General features: G+C 32.0%; 1 protein-coding gene across 3 annotated transcripts in view; it reads left to right on the top strand.

Moving 5' to 3' along the window:
- The window catches only part of LOC124368835, a 38,167-nt gene that overhangs the window by 3,448 nt on the left and 14,394 nt on the right, over positions 1 to 20,325 (top strand). For 2 of the 3 annotated variants that reach the window (XM_046826266.1, XM_046826257.1), the window contains exons 3-5: positions 587 to 756; positions 14,341 to 14,579; positions 19,128 to 19,278. In XM_046826266.1, the coding sequence (XP_046682222.1) occupies positions 587 to 756; positions 14,341 to 14,579; positions 19,128 to 19,278 (560 nt within the window). Of the gene's footprint in view, positions 1 to 586; positions 757 to 8,358; positions 8,584 to 14,340; positions 14,580 to 19,127; positions 19,279 to 20,325 lie in introns of all 3 variants that reach the window. The other variant, XM_046826274.1, reaches the window with a different exon arrangement.

Below are 20,325 nucleotides of genomic sequence, written 5' to 3'. Positions count from 1 at the left end.
TTAATTAGTGTTTGAACAGTATAAAATATAGTAGAATGAATTAATTCCAAGATTATAAACTGTAACACGTCTATAAATGTAAATTACTATAAAAATGCATTTAGTATTAATTTTGTGTGTGAATTACATATGCCAATAAAGCTCTCATAATTATATAAAAATGTAAGATATTCGTCTTTGGCAAGTAAGTCTTGTGAATATTAGTCTGCAAAAACTTAATGTGATTGTTTTTTTTGCACTAAAAATATACAAAAATATATTTTTATAGTAAAGCTTACTTATTTGTAAAAAAAAAACTATAAAAGTTCTGACAAAATAGAAACGTTCTTGACATCAGGATTGTTCTAAGAGAGGGATCTTGGTAAGCTGCCCGGAGTACCACAGTTGTAGACGAGGTAGGGAGTGTAAGGATAACACAGCCAGTCTTTGCGTACTTGTAATATTATATGAAATTACAATAAAAATATGCTCCTAAATAATATTGTATTATTATAAGTTGTTGGTACACTTGCCTGGTCACCACCAACCCTATGAATGGCCTGCTTGACTTAATCTGATTGTTTCTCTGAATAACTTATTTTCTTAGGAGTTTTCATCGAACACGAGGCTTGGTCTTATGATGGGAACAAACTCGCTGAAGAGACAGCAAAGTGGAACAGACAGCCAGCAAACGACGAGTACCGAGCAGGCAGTTACCAAGATCAGTGCCATGTTTCCCACTGTTACTGAAACACACATACGGACTCTGCTGCTCAAGTGAGTTGACAGTGATTTATATAAAACACAGTGAAAAGCTGGAACATACTCTAGGAGTCTGCACCCAGGACATAAAAGTACTTGCATTATTCGTTGGCAATAAAATAATTTCAAACAATTTAAAGTAATATAAAATGTGTATACAGTGGACGTTGACGGGTGAAGTGAGTACATGCGAATCAATGAATTTGCGAATCTCTACTTCTGTTTGAACAATATCTAAATGTGTGTAGCTGATGATAACTCATGATAAGGCTTGGTCAGCATCAGATACATATCTATACAATATACTAATGTATATTCAGTATATATTTTTTTCATAAGAAACTGTACTTTAAATACTAATTATAATTCAATATAATTGAATCAGACTTACAGAGGTAAAAACTGCATGACATTCCCTACAACCAAGAACAAAATTAAACCTAAAACTACTGTGTATGAAAATGTAACAAAATTACAGGATATAAGAAAATGTAAACGATGTCTCACTTTACTTGTTATAAATAACTTAAAAGAAAGCACATCACTGGTTTTTCTATGAGGATCCTCAGTGTATTGATAGCAATTCTAGCTTCCTTATGCGTTATTTCGGCTGTCTAAATTTAGGGACTCCACAATGTCCTGGCAAGCAGCAGACAGATGACTCACCGACAGGTCACAACATGCTTTTTTAAGTCTACATTGTATTCTTAAGGTTTTTGAGATAGTGAGGTCCAAGAAAAATTTTGAGTTATTAGTGGGAAAATTCTAGTAGGCATAAAATTAAATACGTATGAAAATATTTTTAAAATTTGTATGTAAACAAGTAAAAAAATTTTTAGTTGAGCATTCTTAGGATGGAAACAAAAAATAATGTAAGTGTAAAAATCAATTTATTTGGTTTACATTTTTATTTTGAACAAAACTACAAATTTTTATTAAGTTAGTTTTTAAAATTTAAAATGTTTGACGATAGCCTATTTAAAGGTAAGGTAATAACAGGTAAATTTTTATGTAAAAAAGCAAATATAGAATAATAAGACAGAAAGCAACATCTTTAATAAATATATAAGTACATTTTTATTAAAGTTATTAATCAATGTCGGACTTAGCGGGTGTCTCGATGGACGAAAATAAACAAACAATGCAAATCGCATGCAAAGCAAAGCTTAAAGAATAATTTTTAACCTAAAACAAAGAGATACAGTGAAACCATACTTTTCTCAACTTCAAATTTTGACTGTGTATGATCTATACATTTATGAAACTGTTTTATACATAATACGAGTAAAATACAACCCAATTAGTATTTTAAATCATCATGATTACAATTTAAGACGTAGCAGATATGTAGAACAACATAGGCTGAAGTTTTATGAAAAGAAAACTAGTTTCATAGGAAAAACAATTTTTCAACCTTCCTCTCAATATTCAAAATGAGCAAAATTATGAAAAATTCAAAAAACTACTTAAAGATTATTTATTAACGTCATCCTTGTATTCTTTTGAAGACTTTTTTGTTTCAATATGTAAATAACGTTTAAGTATTGTTGGGTATGTTTGGAAATGTATAAAATTCCCTTAAATTACCTAATAATTACCTTAACTAATAACTGCCTTGATGTAAAAATTGCTTTAACTTACTCTAAAGGCTATATAGCCAAATCTTACTTTTTCAGTGAGTGTCAAACTGATTTTTATGTTTTAATATATAAATGATAAATTTATATTGAGATTTATTGTGACGCTATTCTTGTAATCTGGTACATGTCTAAATAAAGAAATTTTTAATTTGAATCGCCAACTTTTGTTTTGTAAACGAGCTGACATAATTTCTGTTGAAATTTGAACTAATATCAAATCCAAAACAAAAAGCATTTAAACCATGGGAGCTGCCAGCCTTCTGTAGCTTTCAGCCTTTGAGAGCACCTGGTTTCTGATATCACTCAGCATTTAAAAGCCTCAAGCCTCTTTTAGCTCTTAATCTTTTAGAGTCCATGCCTCTGAGAGCTCCTAGCCTCCGGTATTTTCCGGCCTGTGGTAGCTCCTGGTCTTGGGAAGCTTTTGGTCATCCTTGTTTTTAGTAGTACCTGGTTTCAAATCAACCTCAACCTCTGGCAAGTTTTGGTCTTACGCTGATTCTAGCTTCTAGTCATTACCAGTTTCTGACATGTTTTTGACTGCTCCTGGCCTTAGTGAGGATGGTAGCTTGCGGCATGTTTCTACTAATTAGTACTAGAATAAGTTTTCTTTTTCAGTTATCTAAAATCCAGTTCCAATTTCTAGTGATCCTAAAATCAGACTTTAATGAGTATTCTGCTAGCCTATTGTCACGTTGAATTTTTTGTGTAATCACCCTAAAGCCCACCCTATACACTTTCTTTGAAATAATGCCTACCTACATAGTAAGAAAACTGTTCAACCAACTCCCAAAAGACTTGAGTAGACATAGAAGAACATATCCAGATGTCACTTTAGACCTGTTTGCTGCACCAGTGGTATTTTTACACTGTAAAATAATTTTTATTAGTCTATTTTATTTAACTTTTCTATTGCGTTTCGACTACACAACCATTTCTGTAAGATGAGATACTTCATCTTGATTAATGAAAAAATATTATTCTCAATAATTATTTCAATATAGTTGATATTTATTAAATTTTGTACTTTTTTATCAATACCCCTGGTTGCATGAAATTTAATAACCTTTTAACCCTTGCCGTTCGGAAGCCCATGCTCAAGGCCCAGTCTTGTATTTTAGTACAATCAGATATTCAATGTGATGCACTGTCCTCCCTGATCAGGTGGCCATGCTACAGGCCCGCTATATGTTCTCCCACCTAGTCAGAATTCTCTGCTTACCGCTTAATGCTGACAGACGGATTAATTTTTTAGGGTAAAATTGGCTTCCTCTGCCTCAATTTCATATAACCATAATATTGTATGATAAGATTTAAATACTTACACTGTTGTAGCCAACAGATCATAATGCAAGTTATTATGTGTGCTTTATAAAAACAATTTTTAATGTAGAATAATATAGTTTTTATACTTTTATAATTCTAAGCATGATTATGGATGATAAATTAGTAGCAAATCGTTGTTTCATAATGCAATTCAACTATATTTACAAATTTAAAATATGTAAAATGCAAAGTTTAATTTAACCTGTTAAGGAGTAGCTGAAAGTTGTTCCAAAAGAGTACAGACGGTTATAGCCGTTTGATCCCAAAAGAGTATTGACGGTTATGACCGTCCATGACGGGGTTGCTAAAACAATCAATATTGCAACTGTTTATGCACTCTAGTGGCGTTCTTACATACTATTTCGACTGTGAAATGTTCAAAGTAATTATTGCTGTACGGTACTGGCTCCTCGTGACGGAATACATAATCACAGATTTGCCGCCAAATGTTCTGTCATTTTCTCGCGCCACGTCCATTTATAGGCTATACATGGAATCAAAAAACCCAAATGCTAAGGTTCACATCATGGACTTCCGAATTAACGTTATAGTCCGGTCAATTTAGACATTGACCCTTGCAAAAATTCCCAGATAGCTGAAAATTTGCATAGATGTTACGGACACCATTGTTATGAAATTGTGAAAAGTCCCCATCGATCCCATGTCTGCAAAATTTTTTATTCAAAGTCAAATTTCACAAAAATAGGTTTTTTGAATTTTCCAGCGAAACGGTTAGTGTTATGAAAAAATATTTCAAACAAAAATTGTAGATCATGCAATTATCTACAAAAATGCTCCTTATGCTTTTTTTCATAACACTAACCATTTTTTATAAAAAACAATTACAAAATTTTCTTACGCTATATTGTCTATAATATGGACACGTTTCCACGCCACCTATGAGGTAGTGCACCTAGCGCGATTTTTTAATGTGGTTTCCCCGGTAGGCCTATTTCACAGTCTTTTCCAGTAAAATTTAATGAATGTTTGGTTATTCTTCTTCTTTTCAGTCGTTGCACTCTTGTTAGTGTGGTCGTTGTCGATCAGGTCCAGCTCGAGTGATAAGTCCCGTTATACTTGATTGTAAACGTATTTTATTCATCATCATCGCCACTAATTATTTCCTCTTCTTCTCTCTCTATTTTCTTCTTCCTTATCTTCTTGAGTAGACGTAAATTGTCCTAACAGCGATACATCAGTTGTTTTGTCGTTCATGTAAAAACCTTCTTTGTTAGAGATTCAACATTTGAACACGATTGGCCTTGACAATTGGTGCACACTAATGAACAAAATAATTCTACATTTTTGCAGCCGCATCTTAAGTTACACCCCATTTTGCAGTTGCAAAAAACAGAATTAAGGAGGTATTCTGGTGCAGGTGGAAGAAGCGTGTAGGTTGGTTCCAATGCATTATTGACATGCTTCCAACCCCATTGTTTTGGGTCTAGTTGATTACCAAGCCACACCTGAACCTAGTTATACATACGATAAAACTGTTGGTGAGCGGAAGCTGCGGTTGGAGGAAGACAAGCTAATTGCACACGTGTTCTATTACGTATTTGCTTTGCAAAAGATAAGTAACGTAATTTGTCTATCGAAGTAATTTTTTGGAGCTCCGTATACAGACAGAAGAAAGCGAGTTTCTGGTGAAGAGTTGATATCTTGGAAAGCTTGCGCACAAGTAATAAATTTTCTTTTTCAAACAATAAAAAATTGTTGTTTTACCCCTTCGAAACATTGCTGATATTTTATCACAGCCAGTCATAGCATGTAAAAACTGTATATGATTGAACCGATTGATTATCTTCCCGAATAATTGCTGCTGCAGTTGATAGGACTTTCAATTGCTCTTCTTTGCCTTTATGTTTTTTTCACTCTAGCTTGATTGATAATATCATGATAATTAACAAGAAAACGTACAATGTTAATTGTCCTAGTTTCTGAGTAATAATGACTTTATTACTATAATTTAACTTCAATCATAATTTAATTTTTCTGTTATCAACACTTACGTTTTTACAAATTTTTTCTAATTCTTCTAACGTAAACTGGCAGTCATCAATACTTTCAATATATGAAAATACTTCCCCCATGGCGAGATACAATGCTTCATCTTGAGGACGGCCGACTTAGCCTTCAGTGGTCAGCTTTAAAAATGATACAAAGCAATCATTATGGTACATAGCTTCAGCAGCAACTAAACTGTGTTCAAACCCGATGGGAGCAACACTAATTTTTGCGGTGTCATCAGAACGAGACTGAGCTGCTTTCATAACGAGTCTTTAAATGAAAGAGTTCTAAAGTTACAAATTTTACAACGAGATTTCTGTGCTTGTTTCTTTTTGTATTCCTCACTCAACTTGTCGCCGCAAAATAAACAACAATTTTTAAAAAGAAAAATATGACACTTACATATGCTCTAGTATGAGGTGGACTTTTTGAGAGGTACTAGCTGATTCCTCTTCATGTTGCCGTTTTGCTGCTGCAATTGTACTCTTTCTATTGTATTGTTTGCGACACTGCACATGATTTGTCGCTGAATTTACATTCTTAAAGTAATCAGTAAATTAATTCCCTTGAATACTCGCGATAAGTAACGTCTTCATACCGCGATCAACAATAACACATTCACTTGAAGATAAAAGTTTAGTGCAAATTAAACATTATTGCGACATATTTTCTACAAAAAGTGAATACAGCACAAACTTTAGCAGAGAATATTTGAAATAACTACGTGTTTTCACTACGAAGGAATTTTCAAGATTAACAGTGATTTAGGTTCCACCTCAGAAAAGCAGTTGGACGGAATGGCCACTCGAACAATGGAATGACAGGCAGATGTTGTTCAAAGGGCACATGATCCTTTAAATTTAGGGGCTCCGTTGTTTTAAATATCATATTCTAAGAATTATCGGTCAATTTGAATGTATTAGTCACGCAGACTTATAGTCTTACTTATATTACACGCCCAATGATATCATAGGCAGCTTAGTCGTGTTTATTATGGACAATACAGCGTAAGAAAGTTTGTAATAATTGTTTTTTTCTCAAAAATGGTTAGTGTTATGAAAAAAAGTATAAGGAGCATTGTTTTAGATAATTGCATGTTCTACAATTTTTATTTGAAATATTTTTTCATAACACTAACCGTTTCACTGAAAAATTCAAAAAACCTATTTTTGTGAAATTTGACCTTGAATAAAAAATGTTGCAGACATGGGATCGATGGGGACTTTTCACAATTTCATAACAATGGTGTCCCTAACACCTATGCAAATTTTCAGCTTTCTGGGAATTAATGCAAAGTTACTCCTATTTTTTGGCTAAATTGACCGGACTATTATCAGACAGATACTGGAAGCACATGTTGCACCAAAAGAAGAGGCTACAGCTGTGACGCGTCCGTTGGGCGGAGCCCAGCAGCCGCTACACTTGTCAAGTCGCCATTTCCCCCGCCCACTACCAGTAAGGGAAAATGGCCGAAGGAAGCTAAAACGCTGCTTTGTGTGTTCAAATACAACACGGGGTGAGCGTAAAAGGAAAGAAACGGCTTATGAGTGCAGAAAATGTGAAGTAGCACTTTGTGTGTACCCGTGTTTTGAACACTATCATACGTTTGTAAAATTCTAAAAAAAATGAATTTATCAAGTTGTAGATTCAAAAAATGCATTATTATGATATTTTGTAAGGTTTCAATACATTTTGAATGAAAACAACAAAAATTTTTTCTTTACTCCCTGGAGTTCATTAAGGATAATTTTGCTTACTGTAGTATACACTAGGTAGGATGACGGTTATAGCTGTCAGTACTCCCCAACAGGTTAATTATCAATATTATACTAACTTTTGTGAAATATTTATACTGTATTGTATTTAATTTTATGAATTAAAAACTCCATGTAGCTTAGAGTGAATAAAGTTTTTTTTTATAATAAGTTTTAAAAAACAAGTAGTACAGCAATACAATTTTCAAATTTAATGTAATCAACTAATTCTGTTGAATAAAGTAAATAATTTTACTTGATGATAGGAATCGCTCGTGTGGCCGTCTGACCTGCTGGGCTGTTCTGTTATTTCCATCCGAGTGCTAAGGGTTAATTTAAAGACATTTGTAATTTTTTGTGGTAAAATTGGATAATTTTTATTGTTAAATGGGTCATTTATTTACTACTGCATACACTAGAACTTCAAAATAACTTATTCATAAATATGAATTATTTTGAAATACTTCATGATTGTTTCTTAATGTAAAGTAACGTTTACAATATTTAAGTATTGAGTTCGAGTTGAATTTGTATACAGTCCTAGATAAATTTAAAATAATTACTCAATAGATAAATTATCAGTCATTTACTTTAGTGCTTTCAAGGAGACATTCCCAGTCAATAAACCATTGTACAACATGGATAATTTTATTTTAGGAATGAATAATTAATATTTTAGATCTGTAATTTAAAGTAAAAACTAAATTTTATTTTTTGGTATATTATTTTAATAGAAGACATTATTCTGTAAATACTGTATGCATTATGATTTAATTGATTGATTAATTCAGGACATGGTAAACCTATTCAATTTTCTGACAGTACTTCTGGAATATACAAGTTGAATTTCTCCTGTACAAAGACGACACGCAGACATCAGATAATTACAGGTACCACAATCGGGAGGCTGTGGTGATCAGTGCTCTGCAAGTGGAGAAGCACCCTCTGACGATGCCAGGGCCATACACACCACCTCTAGGGGTCCGTCCACTGCCCGGGGTTGGACTGTATGCTGTCACTCCCCCTCATACCCCGCGTATCAGCCCCTTGCCCCCTCGCCTGGGCTCTGTTGCTGCAGCACCTCGCCCCCACTCATCCCCCAAGATGAAGCTGAGGTTTACACCAACCCACTTCGTAGTGCAACCTTGTTGACTTTTGTTTCTCTGTTTGTTTAGAGACGCATGAATCCATTATGGTTTGTTTTATTATTATTTTTTTAGTACGTTATTTTAATTTCTAGTTACATTGTAATGTTATAATTTGTTTTATGTTATTCCTATATTTATTTGTTTGTAAATGTTATAAAGTACTGTTTTTTGTAGTTTTACAAAATGTGAATGTTATAGTAGGGTAAAAGGTAAAAAATGTGCCTATTTGGAAGGAAGAGCTCTTTCTTATTAAAAATGAATATTTTGGTACGCTAAAAACACAAATTGTTCAAAAATGCAAAATTTTATTTCAGTGAAATCAAATTTTACATTATTAGACAGTGTGTTGTTTGACTACCACAATTACTCACTCGTGTTTTACTAGCTTAAATCATAAACAATTGATTTTAAGTTTTGCAAGAACATAGATAGATTAAAGTTTGTTTTCTTTGTTCGTGAATAATCTACTGGATTTAAAATGTGTTGCTTTAATTGCCATAAATTTTAGTACATTAATGAACATACTGAGTAAATCTGTTCGTGTACTGTAATATTAATTTCACCATTAATGTAAGTGTTTATGTGGTAAGTTTTAGTTTTAAATATGTTTTTTTATGGATTTATATTTTATGGATTAACGTTTCAAGTGTACATAGATACATTCTTATAAAAAAATAAATAGATTTTAAAATGTTTATATATATTTTTGAATTTATTGTGGATCATTGTATTCTAAAATTGCATGTTTAAGATGTATCATCGGTTTTTGGTGGGTTTTTTTCTTTTATCTGCTTAGAATCATTGTCCTTTAAGATAATTTAAAAAAACGTATATTAACATTTTTTTCATTACTCTGTGAGGATTTATAGGCATTAAAATTTTAAATTTTATTTTATTATTTGACAGTTATTCAAACTAATCACAAATGTTTTTAGATGTTTTCTCTTTAAAAGGATATTACAAAGAATAAAAGAATTAGTCATGAGCAAGTTCCTTCATGCGATCTATTGTGTCCTGAAAGTGGGTGCAATCTATCTCACGTGTGTTACAAAAAATGTCAGAAAATCACATAATTATTTAGTAAAATAGTACTTATGGATATTAAATTCTTTATAAATAAAGAAATGTAAAAAAATTGACTATAGGTGATAAGACACTTCCTTCAGTTGTCTTTAATATACATACTATAAGTCTCATATCTTTATCTTCAACCATTTTTCTATTAGTCTGATTACAAGATACCCGAAATACTAATTTAAAAGCCTACATACAATTCGTTATACAATTACCAACAAATGTTTTGCTATTTTGTGTACTTGAAAGAGATCTTAACGAGCTATGATTGAGTGAATAATTGATTACACCACCATAATACATTGAATTATGTACTTCTTTGCTGTTTGCTGAAATAATTCACCAATACTGGTAAATCTCTTATTTTGAGTCTGTATTGAAGGTGTCATTTGACAAACCTGTTGCAGCCATCTGTCAAATTATAAATAATACTTTGCCATTTTTGATCATTTGTACTGGGTTTTTGCTTATTTTGTTTGATATTCCAGAATTATTCAAGGAGTTTTAAAAATATTGTTTGAAACCATAAGTGGTTTTAATAATAGTCTAAAGAACGAAATTTACTTGATTTTCTACTCCTTATTTTTAAAAGAATATCAATTTATTACTGACAAAAATGCTAATTTAAAATGAAATGACATTTGATTTATCAATAACTTCTGCTTACAATAAAATTAACACTTTAAACACGCCATTTAGCAGTGTGTCAATTAACATCCAAATATCAACAGACTTTATGTACTTTTTTCAATGTTGATACTTGAATTATGACTGTGTATAAAGTCAGTATTAAAACAGTAGTAAATGTGTTTACTATTAATATAAAATTGTGATCAGATTACTTAATTCCGGTCTGGAGCTGGTCCTGTGCACCAAGTCAGATTGACATATTTAATCTAATAAACAGTTAACATATTTAATTTTATAATAAACATCCTATTATTTAATTTACAAAAGTGTTTGAACAATAACTAGATTGGTTACAGAAAATTATTCTAATCTGATTAGGTCAAAATTAACCCTTTTACCATTATAGGCTGATTTAATCGGCTTTACAGTTTATCCCAAGTACCACCATGGGCCAGTCTAATCGGCCATCAGAATTAACTCTACTATGTCTGCCATGTCCTGATTTGCTTGGCTCAACCTACCAAGTCAGCTTTCAGTATATTTGTACTACGTGATTATATGTTAGCAATAACGTAACATTTGTATAAAAATATAGGTAAAGGCTATAGTGTAACATCAATAAATAAATTACTTAAGAATGCTAGAACAATAAAAAATATCAAGTAGGCCGTGCTGCATCAGGTGAATGCTTATGTCAGTTTGTAAATTGAATTTAAATTGTTGTTTTTTTACTTTTTTATATCTGTAGTGTTTAGAAGATTGTGTAATTTGCACTATTTCTGCTGTGAACTTTATATTATTGAGCAATATTAAATATGATACAATTAAAATACAGTGTGAGTTAAAAGTATGGATACACTCTGTTTAGTTTTTGATGGATAAAGATGGAGGGATGGAACTCGGGATACCTTTCTAGGAAATAGAAGTGAACCTTTATTTAGTCACTGTTACAACTTTGCCCATTTCCCAAATGGGATTTTGGGTGGATATCTCAAAATTTTAAAATGTTGAGACCCATTAAGTGACACCTCATTTGAATGATCTTGATAAAAGAAGAATAGTGGCAACTAGAGCTTTCTATCTCAACCAGTATAAAAATAGAAGCTCATTGAAATTAATTAACTTAAAAGCATGGATAGATCCTGCTCAACCTTCAGTGGATGAAGATATAAAAATGAAACTTAGGACACCCCTGTAGGAAACAAAAGCGAACTATTTCCCCGAAATGGCATTTTTTTAGTATTTGATTCAATATTTTTTAGTCTTTATTACATGTATACTATGATTTTTTAAAACATTGTAAACAAATGAAAACTAGCAGTTACCCGCGGCTCGGCACACAATTTCATTTTGAAAAATAGGGACACCATGAGCATATTCTTTTTAAATGGCATTCCAAATAATAGTAATAGTAACTGAAAGACATTCCAATCTCTTGATCCATTTATATTTAAGTTTAAAGATGGGGCCATGAAGTCAGAAAGTGAAACTTTTTTATAAATACCTCTGGAATTTCTCTCCAATATTTCATGTTGATATTTTATTGAATAGCTCCAGTGATTTCAGTAACCATTGAACTATTGGCCAGTGTGGAGAAATCCTGTCTAAAAGAAGACTCAAGGCCAATTAGGTTTTCAGTTAACACAAGTATGATGGCATTTTACTGTAGTTCATTAAAATCTCTATAAAAACAAACACAGACAAAGAACAACTCCTGTACGTAACAAGACATTTGTAAAGATTAGCTCGCTTTGACAGACAAATAACAATAAACATTTACTGTCCCTTGTTTAAATATGTGTAAATTATATTTATTATTCTTGTCATTAATAGATGATAAAAAATACATTTACTATCGGCTAACTAAGCCAACTCCATAAATATAATGGAGTGTTAAGGGAGTTTTTGAGACCAAAGGGACGTAGCCTAGAGGGATTTCTGAAAATGGTAATAAGCCTATATGTTAGATATAGGCCTATATCCCTAGATCTAAGAATATCCATATACAATTCTAGTACAATCAATCCAGTAGTTTTTACCTGATTGAGTAGTACACACATACATCATTAAATTTTTATATGATAGGATAGGTGACATCCCCAAATTTTATTTCATATTTAACTTCAAGTGTATAAAGGTACAAATCTAAAATGTACTTTATAACCAACATCTTAGCTAGACTTCAAAAGTGTATAGTTTTAATTAGTTTAAAAGTACATACGGATATGTTAATGCATATGTCAATGATTTCCAATTTTTAAGCACTTCTGTTCATTGTTTTACTCATTACTATATATAATGTAAATAAATGTTGTAAAACACCTGAAATCAGTTTTAAAATATCTTTTTCAGTAATAAATAAATCTAATATCGTGCATAATGAGATACGTGACAGCTTGTAACATGCAGATGACACAAAAACCAAGTATGAAACTATAAAAAACCTGACAAAACTCAATATTAGTAAGAAGTTTGATTCTTGTATTTTGCACCATGATAATTTTATCACAATTGTATAATATTTACTCCTTCTAAAGTCCAAAAAATAAATAGACCAAACTTCTGTTAATGCCACATATATGTTGGACTCCCTTCTACTGCCAAGCTTATTATCTTTTTGGATATGCGAAAAACACCAGTGTTCATTGATCAAAAGTAAGCTTTTACTTTAAATATTACATTTTTTTATTATCAAGTTTGAACAGTTTCAAATACTAATTTATAACAAAATTTTAACTAAAACAAAATAAGAGTGCTCTGAATCAAAAATCACTAAAAATTAATTGTTAACCTATATTTTCAAAAACTTCAAACTTTTTTGGTAAAACCTTTGTACATATAAATATCTGAGTAGATTAAATTAAGAGATCTAACTAAAGCTGTCCAATATAAAAACTTATGTATTTTGTCATTGTTCTGAGTCGTAAGTTTAGCACTGCTTGTACAGTACAGATATCAGAGTTAAAAGGGTTAGCAATGGATATCCAACTGCTGCCTTGACGGTTAAAGTGATTTATTATGATATATAAAGAGACACTTAAGTGATTATAAGCATAGCAAGAAACAGGTCCTGTGGGTAATACAAAACAAATTTAAGTGTAATAGAGTTTATATCTTTAATTATTGACATATCAATGTAATGCAGTACAAAAAGCTTTTTGGTGATCATGGATGTGAGTAGGCTTGATAAACCATGTTGTCTTTCCCCCACTAGATGCTAATATAGTTTATCTTAGCTCCTTTTTATTTGAGTCCCTCTTTTATGTTATTATAAAAATATTTATGTTCATCCAAATATTGCAATTCAGGAAGAAGAAGGTGAGAGGTGATCCATTCCGAAATTACATTCTAATTGTAAAAAATAATCATAGAATATTATTTCTACTTGGTTCTTTTCTTTTAACAGAGTATCACCAAGTAAAAGCTACTACTATGTAAGATTTAAAATGATAAGTCAACTGAAACATTTCAAATACCTAACTATTCTAGGATGTATACTTAATTTAAGGACATTTCATAATAAATGTTGAAACATCAGAGAAACTTACATCAAGTATATTACCTATACCTCGATAAGGCATGTATGCAACCATTTATCTCATTAAAATAATTATTTGTAACTAGAATAAAAATTATTTAGACAAGATGAAAGCAGGAGGAGAATCAGAATAAAATCGTATTAAGTGTTAAGAAAGTGTTGATGCACCTATTCCATTTAAAGTTAATTTAAAAATTTGTAAAATGCCCGAATGTAAAATTAAATATTTTCAAATACGATTAATTTTTAGGTGAATGTTTTATTTTTGAAATTACTAACACATGCTGTACAATCCATGTAAATGATACTTGACAAATCATTACACAATTCCCAATTAAACTACAGTATTTTTTACAGTTAGTTTTGTATTTGGCTTCTTTTATGTTTTTGTACAGTATATTATATACAGTTTCAATACTCATTTTTTTAATTCACAAAAAACTGTAATCATTTGTTAAATGGTATACTCTATTGTGCTGTAGGTACCTGAAGAGTGTGTTTCCAGTGGTGGAGGAGACTATCCTGCTGGATACTCTGAGCAGCTCAGATAACAACGTACACCGAGCCACGCAGACACTGATGACGATGGGGTTTGACAAGCGAGCAACACCTCCGCCACGAGTGTGTCTACAGCGCCAGACACCTGCTCCCCCACCATCGCCACCACACACACCCTCGCATCCCCCACCCAGGATGAAGAGTGTTGAGGAGAAACAAGACAGTAAGTTTTTTTTTATAATGTGATTAAACCCTAATTTTGTTACTGTGACATTAGCTACATTTTGTGAACTTGTTTGTACTTAACACGTTATACTGAGAATGTTTTACTTGTTGTGTATTATATGTAGGCATGAATCAATGGTTTTGAAAAAATTCTGTAAGACACAGAAAAAACAGTTGGCCATTTAATAGTTTTACAATTAATTGTTCAGCCATTCCAACACAAAATAATAGGTTCTCGATAATGTTGGATGAAAATCAGCAGATTATATGCCGCAGCAATTAAAAGCTACAGATTGAATTCACCTTTCTATTATTTTGTCTTTAACACTATGAAATCAAAACCAAGTTAATTTTGTAGTTAATATTATACTACTTATAAACTTGTTAAGATTATTTTGAAAAAAAATTTCTAGATTATGCAGTAATGTGTTGCCAATTATGTTAACACAATATTTAGTTAATCTAACAATACTGTTTGTAGTGCAATGAACAATTAAATCAGTTTTCATTTTATTAATTTACTCTGAAATTTGATCAACAACTAAATAAAATATCATGGAATATTGCATAGATAATGTTTACAGTTAACTCGATTATTCATGGAGTTAATCATTTTAGATAAGCGAATTTTTTACTAAGTCCCAAAATAGTCAACAGTGGCTAAAAAGCGATAACTTTATTTAATTCGATTAATACAAGGTAGGAGTACATCACACCAAGTAGTGTCCTTAACAGGTGTAGCTCAAGTCTATATTTCGTTCATGAAAAGTCTGACAGACTCTAATGACACTCAGTGAAATCCCATAGATAGACATGCACCTTCACCGAACTAATTACTTACTTACTTACTTGATACTTGATGTCTTCGTCTTTGACTGATAAAACCAGATAGACTGTGTCAATTTTGTTTAAAAACTGTTTGCAATTTGTTCAGAACAATTTTGTCAAGTATTTAAAACTATATACACTATTTACAAAGGTTTATGGTGGCAGGACTAGAACAGTGGGTCATCTTCAAGTTCCTTGAGTGCATAGATAGGCCTACTTGTAAGTCTGGACCATATGGCTTCCTTGAACTTAATAGTGTTCATATTTCTGATGCTTTCCGGTAGGCTGTTGTATAGTTTGACCGCTGCTATTGGAAAACTGTTCAACGATTTTGAAAGTCTACATTTTAGGGTGTTTAGGTCTTTTGCATGGCGGGTGTTGTAGCCATGGACATCTTGTCTTCTCCCAAACAGAGATTCATTCTCCTTTACGTATATAAGCGAGTTCATTACATATTGGCCTTGAACCGTTAATACCCTGAGGCGTTTGAAAATAGGCCTACAATGCTCCAGATGGTCTGAAGATGTAATGATGCGTAGCGCCTTGTTTTGGAGAACAAGTATTCTGCTGCATGCTGATGCATGGCCCCAGAGCAGAATACCATAGGCTAGGTGGCTGTGAAAAAGTGCGTGGTACACCGTTACCAGGCACCGCTCTGGTACCACGTTTCTCAGTTTTCTCAGCAAGAAGATAACCCTGGAGAGTTTTGTGCAGACTTTGTCTATGTGACAATTCCAATTTAACTTCGGGTCCAGCCAGAAACCGAGTAATTTAACGGCCTCATCACAGTCCTCTATGACATCTCCATTTTTTAGAGTACAGAATATCAGTTGTGTTTTTTCTTCGTTTAATTTTAGTTTGTTTGTGGTGAACCACCTCAATTATGTATATATAGAAATGAGGTCGTCTACAGATGAAATTTTTCCCATGATAGCTTGCAGATATTTATACTCTTTGCCTATGTACAAATGGTGTTGATACAAACTTTTAGGTTTATAGCTCAATTTGTTTTTGAGATATCCAGCAAAATAACAGATACGCAGAATATATGAAAACACACAGACTAGGAAACACCAGAACCAGAGTTAAAAAAAACCTAAGCAAAATGTAAAAAATTTCAAGTTCATAGCTGAATTAATTCTCGAGATATAACCCTGAGTTACAGGCTTTGCTAACTCTCCGCCAAATCCAATGGGAGGACCTGCACAGTCATTGAACTCTTATCTTGTCTATAAACAAATCAACCGATACAACGGATATCAAATGACCCTATAGAATGTAATAAAAGTCTTTCCAACTAATCTACCAAATATCACACATTAGAATGTCAAATGCTTAAGCTCAGTCTGTTTTAAGATTTGTTTATGATTTAAAAATGTTTGTTAACAGTCAGCTAAATCCAATGGAAAGAACCTCAAAGTTAACCATCATAAAACTAATTCTTGTCAATGTAAAAATTAAGAAAATATTTCTCAAGATATGTTATGGATAGTTTAGCTACATGTCATATATTAAAATGTCATATGAATGGTGCTCAGTTTGTTAACAAATGTTTTCCTGAATTCCTTGTTGACATCATGGTTACTATAATAAGACCAATGTAAAAAGTTTCACTACCACTCAGTCAAAACCCAGGTAGTGACATGCACCATCAAAATTGATTTTCCTTGTATAGAAGTGAAGCTTCATCATGTAGATTACATTAATTGTAGGACTTGTTGTTAATTAATTAACAAAACATTAGTCAACTTCTTTTTTATCTTATGTTAAAGCACTTCTTAATTGTGACTGACAGTTTTGTCATGGCTCTCTTAGTTTTACACCTGATCTTCCTTTTCCTCCACCTGACTTACCTCCTAAATCAATGTTCCTGAATAATTCGCTCTAACAGTATATTATTTTGAAAAAAGAAACTATTCCAGAAGAAACTATATCCAGAAGCCAGTGATCATATGATAGCTCTTCTACAGGATTGGCCTGTTAAATCATGAATATGTCAATATTCTGACGTAGTTCAAAAGACTATGCAGCACTTTCTCTCTTTTTAGCCAGTGTATACCACAATGATACAAAACATCTTGATAGTCACTCTTGATTTCTGAAAGATAATGTTCGAAGTGGCGATGTTTTCAGGTGTGAGGCCTAATATAATACACTGTCTTATTAACACCAATGTGTATGACTTCTAAAACCTAATTTTTACTGCACAAGGCTTGTTGCTGAATAATACAATGGGATTCCCTGAATTTTGAACCTCCGGCATTCTTAACTGCATTCCAAACACATCCTACTAAGCCTGATTTAGAGCCACAAATAATTTAACCTCTCTCTATTTGTAATTGTTCTCTAAGATTTTTTATATCAAGTTGAATACATAAATAGTTTAAATTACTTTCAGAAAAATATATGAAGCAATAACATTGTTTTCCATAAAATAAACCTAATAAGTGTAAATTACACTACTTAACACTCATGAAAAATCACTTGAGCCAAATCGAACACATCTGTTGACTCATCCGAAGTGTCCTGTACATCTTCGAACTGGTATATAATGTCAGTCAGTGTCTATATTCTCTATTGAGTGCACAGATTTATTTGGAATGGAGACAAACTGACAGAATAAGAATAATTTATTCACACAATAGAACTCAAAGGTTTTGTGTGCAAGTCAAAAAATCAGTATCAAAAGTAATTATAAAAAGCAACAGAACAGCATACAATTTAAAGGTAAAAAAAAACAATAAATTCTTGTAACATTTTTAAGTTATTCCTACTAAAAAAAAAAATTGGTCTAATCAAGACATGGGTATCACGAGAGCCTCCTGGAGACTGTAGAAATTAGACTGAATTTAAGTAATTTGCCTGGTTTAAGGACATAACTTTTCAACAGTGTTTTCAATGCATTTTTTCATTAAGTTGCCATTAGAAAAAGACTTACCAGTCTTTCATAATGTGTAACATATTTTGAAACTTACTCAAACAGCTCTTTGTTCAGATGTTTACTCTTAATAAAATTGTCACTTTGATATTGCATAACTTTTTCAAAGATTTTTCTTTTTCTGGTCAGGACAGACCTATTATTTGAGCATTTTACTATTACAATTTTTTGTTTCATAGAGTCTGCGAATATTATATTATTTCTATGTGGATATTTTTTCTTTATAAATACAACACAAAGCAGTGATGTTTTCGTCCATAAAGTAGTTGACACTCCACTTGTCATTAGACACACGGCACTCATTATTATCTTTCCCCTTTGTGAACAAAGACATAACTGAACTAAATGTTACAAACACAAATAAACCTCATGTTGAAAACTGCAGAAGTGGTGTTTAGTCACCTTCAACAACATTGTGGATATCGATACCCCATACTAAGAGTGAGAATATAAAACTAGGTTAGGCTGCTGGTGTTTAGTATTAAGTTGTTGGGTTAAGCAGCATTTATCCATTGTTATATTTAAGTAAAATATATTTTAATAGTTTAGTAATATATTAAAGTAAGTACAAATAATATTTTAAAAGATAAGGTAATAAAAATAAGTTAGCCTAGCTATTGTGAATCTAATTCACAGTAATAAAATCCATCATTGCTTCGCTGTTGGCAAAAATTTATTTTTACTGACTGGCCTGGGGTCGTATGAAACTCTCACGGGTCAAATTTGTCAAGAAGAAAGAAAAGAAAAAGATGTAATGGCTACATGGTGGTATAATTACAGTGAAGGTGCGGCTGAGAGAGAAGCACCCTGAAATTGCAGAGCGAGTGGTGTCCATAGCTCTGGATAGTGTGGACTTCGACGAGGTCAGGGCGGACCAGATACTGGGAATGATGGAAGATGACAAACCAGCAGACAGGGACACAGAATCCAGGTGAGGACCTGACTCATCTTTGATGTGTACAATGAAAAATGTTTCTTTTTCTGCTCATATTCCCATTAAAATATCCCTTCCTGCTCAATCGGAAGAAAGGTAGATTACATATGACTGTCATCTTCAAATTTCGAACCTAAGATGCGTTATTACTTTAGATGTTAAATTTGCACAAGACTGATGGGAGAATAACTCTCAATGTTGCAATGTTAATATAATCGTAACACTTTCAAACATTTAGAAACTTCATCACCTTGACACCTTACAAGACAATATAAGCATATACATATTTTGGTAAAATATGGAATTGATTTAGCTACAATTAATCCAAAATTACATTTGTAAACATAATTGTTTTGGTGTATACACTTGAACTTGTAATGGTTGAGTTGTATACTTCAAAAACTTGAATGGCCATCGTGAAACCTTAAGAGATATTGAAATTAAGTAAGAATAACTGTTGCTTGAAATTGCTTGGTAAATGTATGAAAATATTTTTATTTTTGTTTGTGTTGTGAAATGCCTGAGGTAGCAATTTTGCTCAAATGTGTATGGCTGCTATCTTGAATGAAACATTTTATTGGTCAAAGTCAGCTAACAAAATTATCTAAGCTATATACAAATACTGTCACTGTACCAAGATTAGTCTGAACATATAAAGAATTACGGCAATTATCAATTGCGTTCTCAATCATTCCCACATTACTGTATACTACTCAAAACCTACAAAATTTTGAAACTAAGGGACTATAAACTACAAATCCTTAAATATTCAGTTTTAAGCATTTTAACAAACACTGTCAGTATTTGCTTTACTACACACATAATCTTGTAGTCTACTAAAAAATTAAGTATGTAAACCCATATGATAAAGTTATTTTTCAGATCATAAAAGTACTTAGTTTATACTATTTTCAAATTTGATACTTATTACTTTTCTCTCTGTGCTGTCAATACCAAACACCTTTATACCAAAGGTGTTTATTTATACCAAAGACAGAGATACAGGCAACAGGAAAATAATACATTTACTACTTATAGAAAATA

The sequence above is a fragment of the Homalodisca vitripennis genome, chromosome 1, assembly GCF_021130785.1.
Source record: "Homalodisca vitripennis isolate AUS2020 chromosome 1, UT_GWSS_2.1, whole genome shotgun sequence".
In the NCBI taxonomy this organism is placed as follows: domain Eukaryota; kingdom Metazoa; phylum Arthropoda; class Insecta; order Hemiptera; family Cicadellidae; genus Homalodisca; species Homalodisca vitripennis.
The sequence above is the reverse complement of the archived record's forward strand: the minus strand, read 5'-3'. Positions and strand labels throughout refer to the sequence as shown.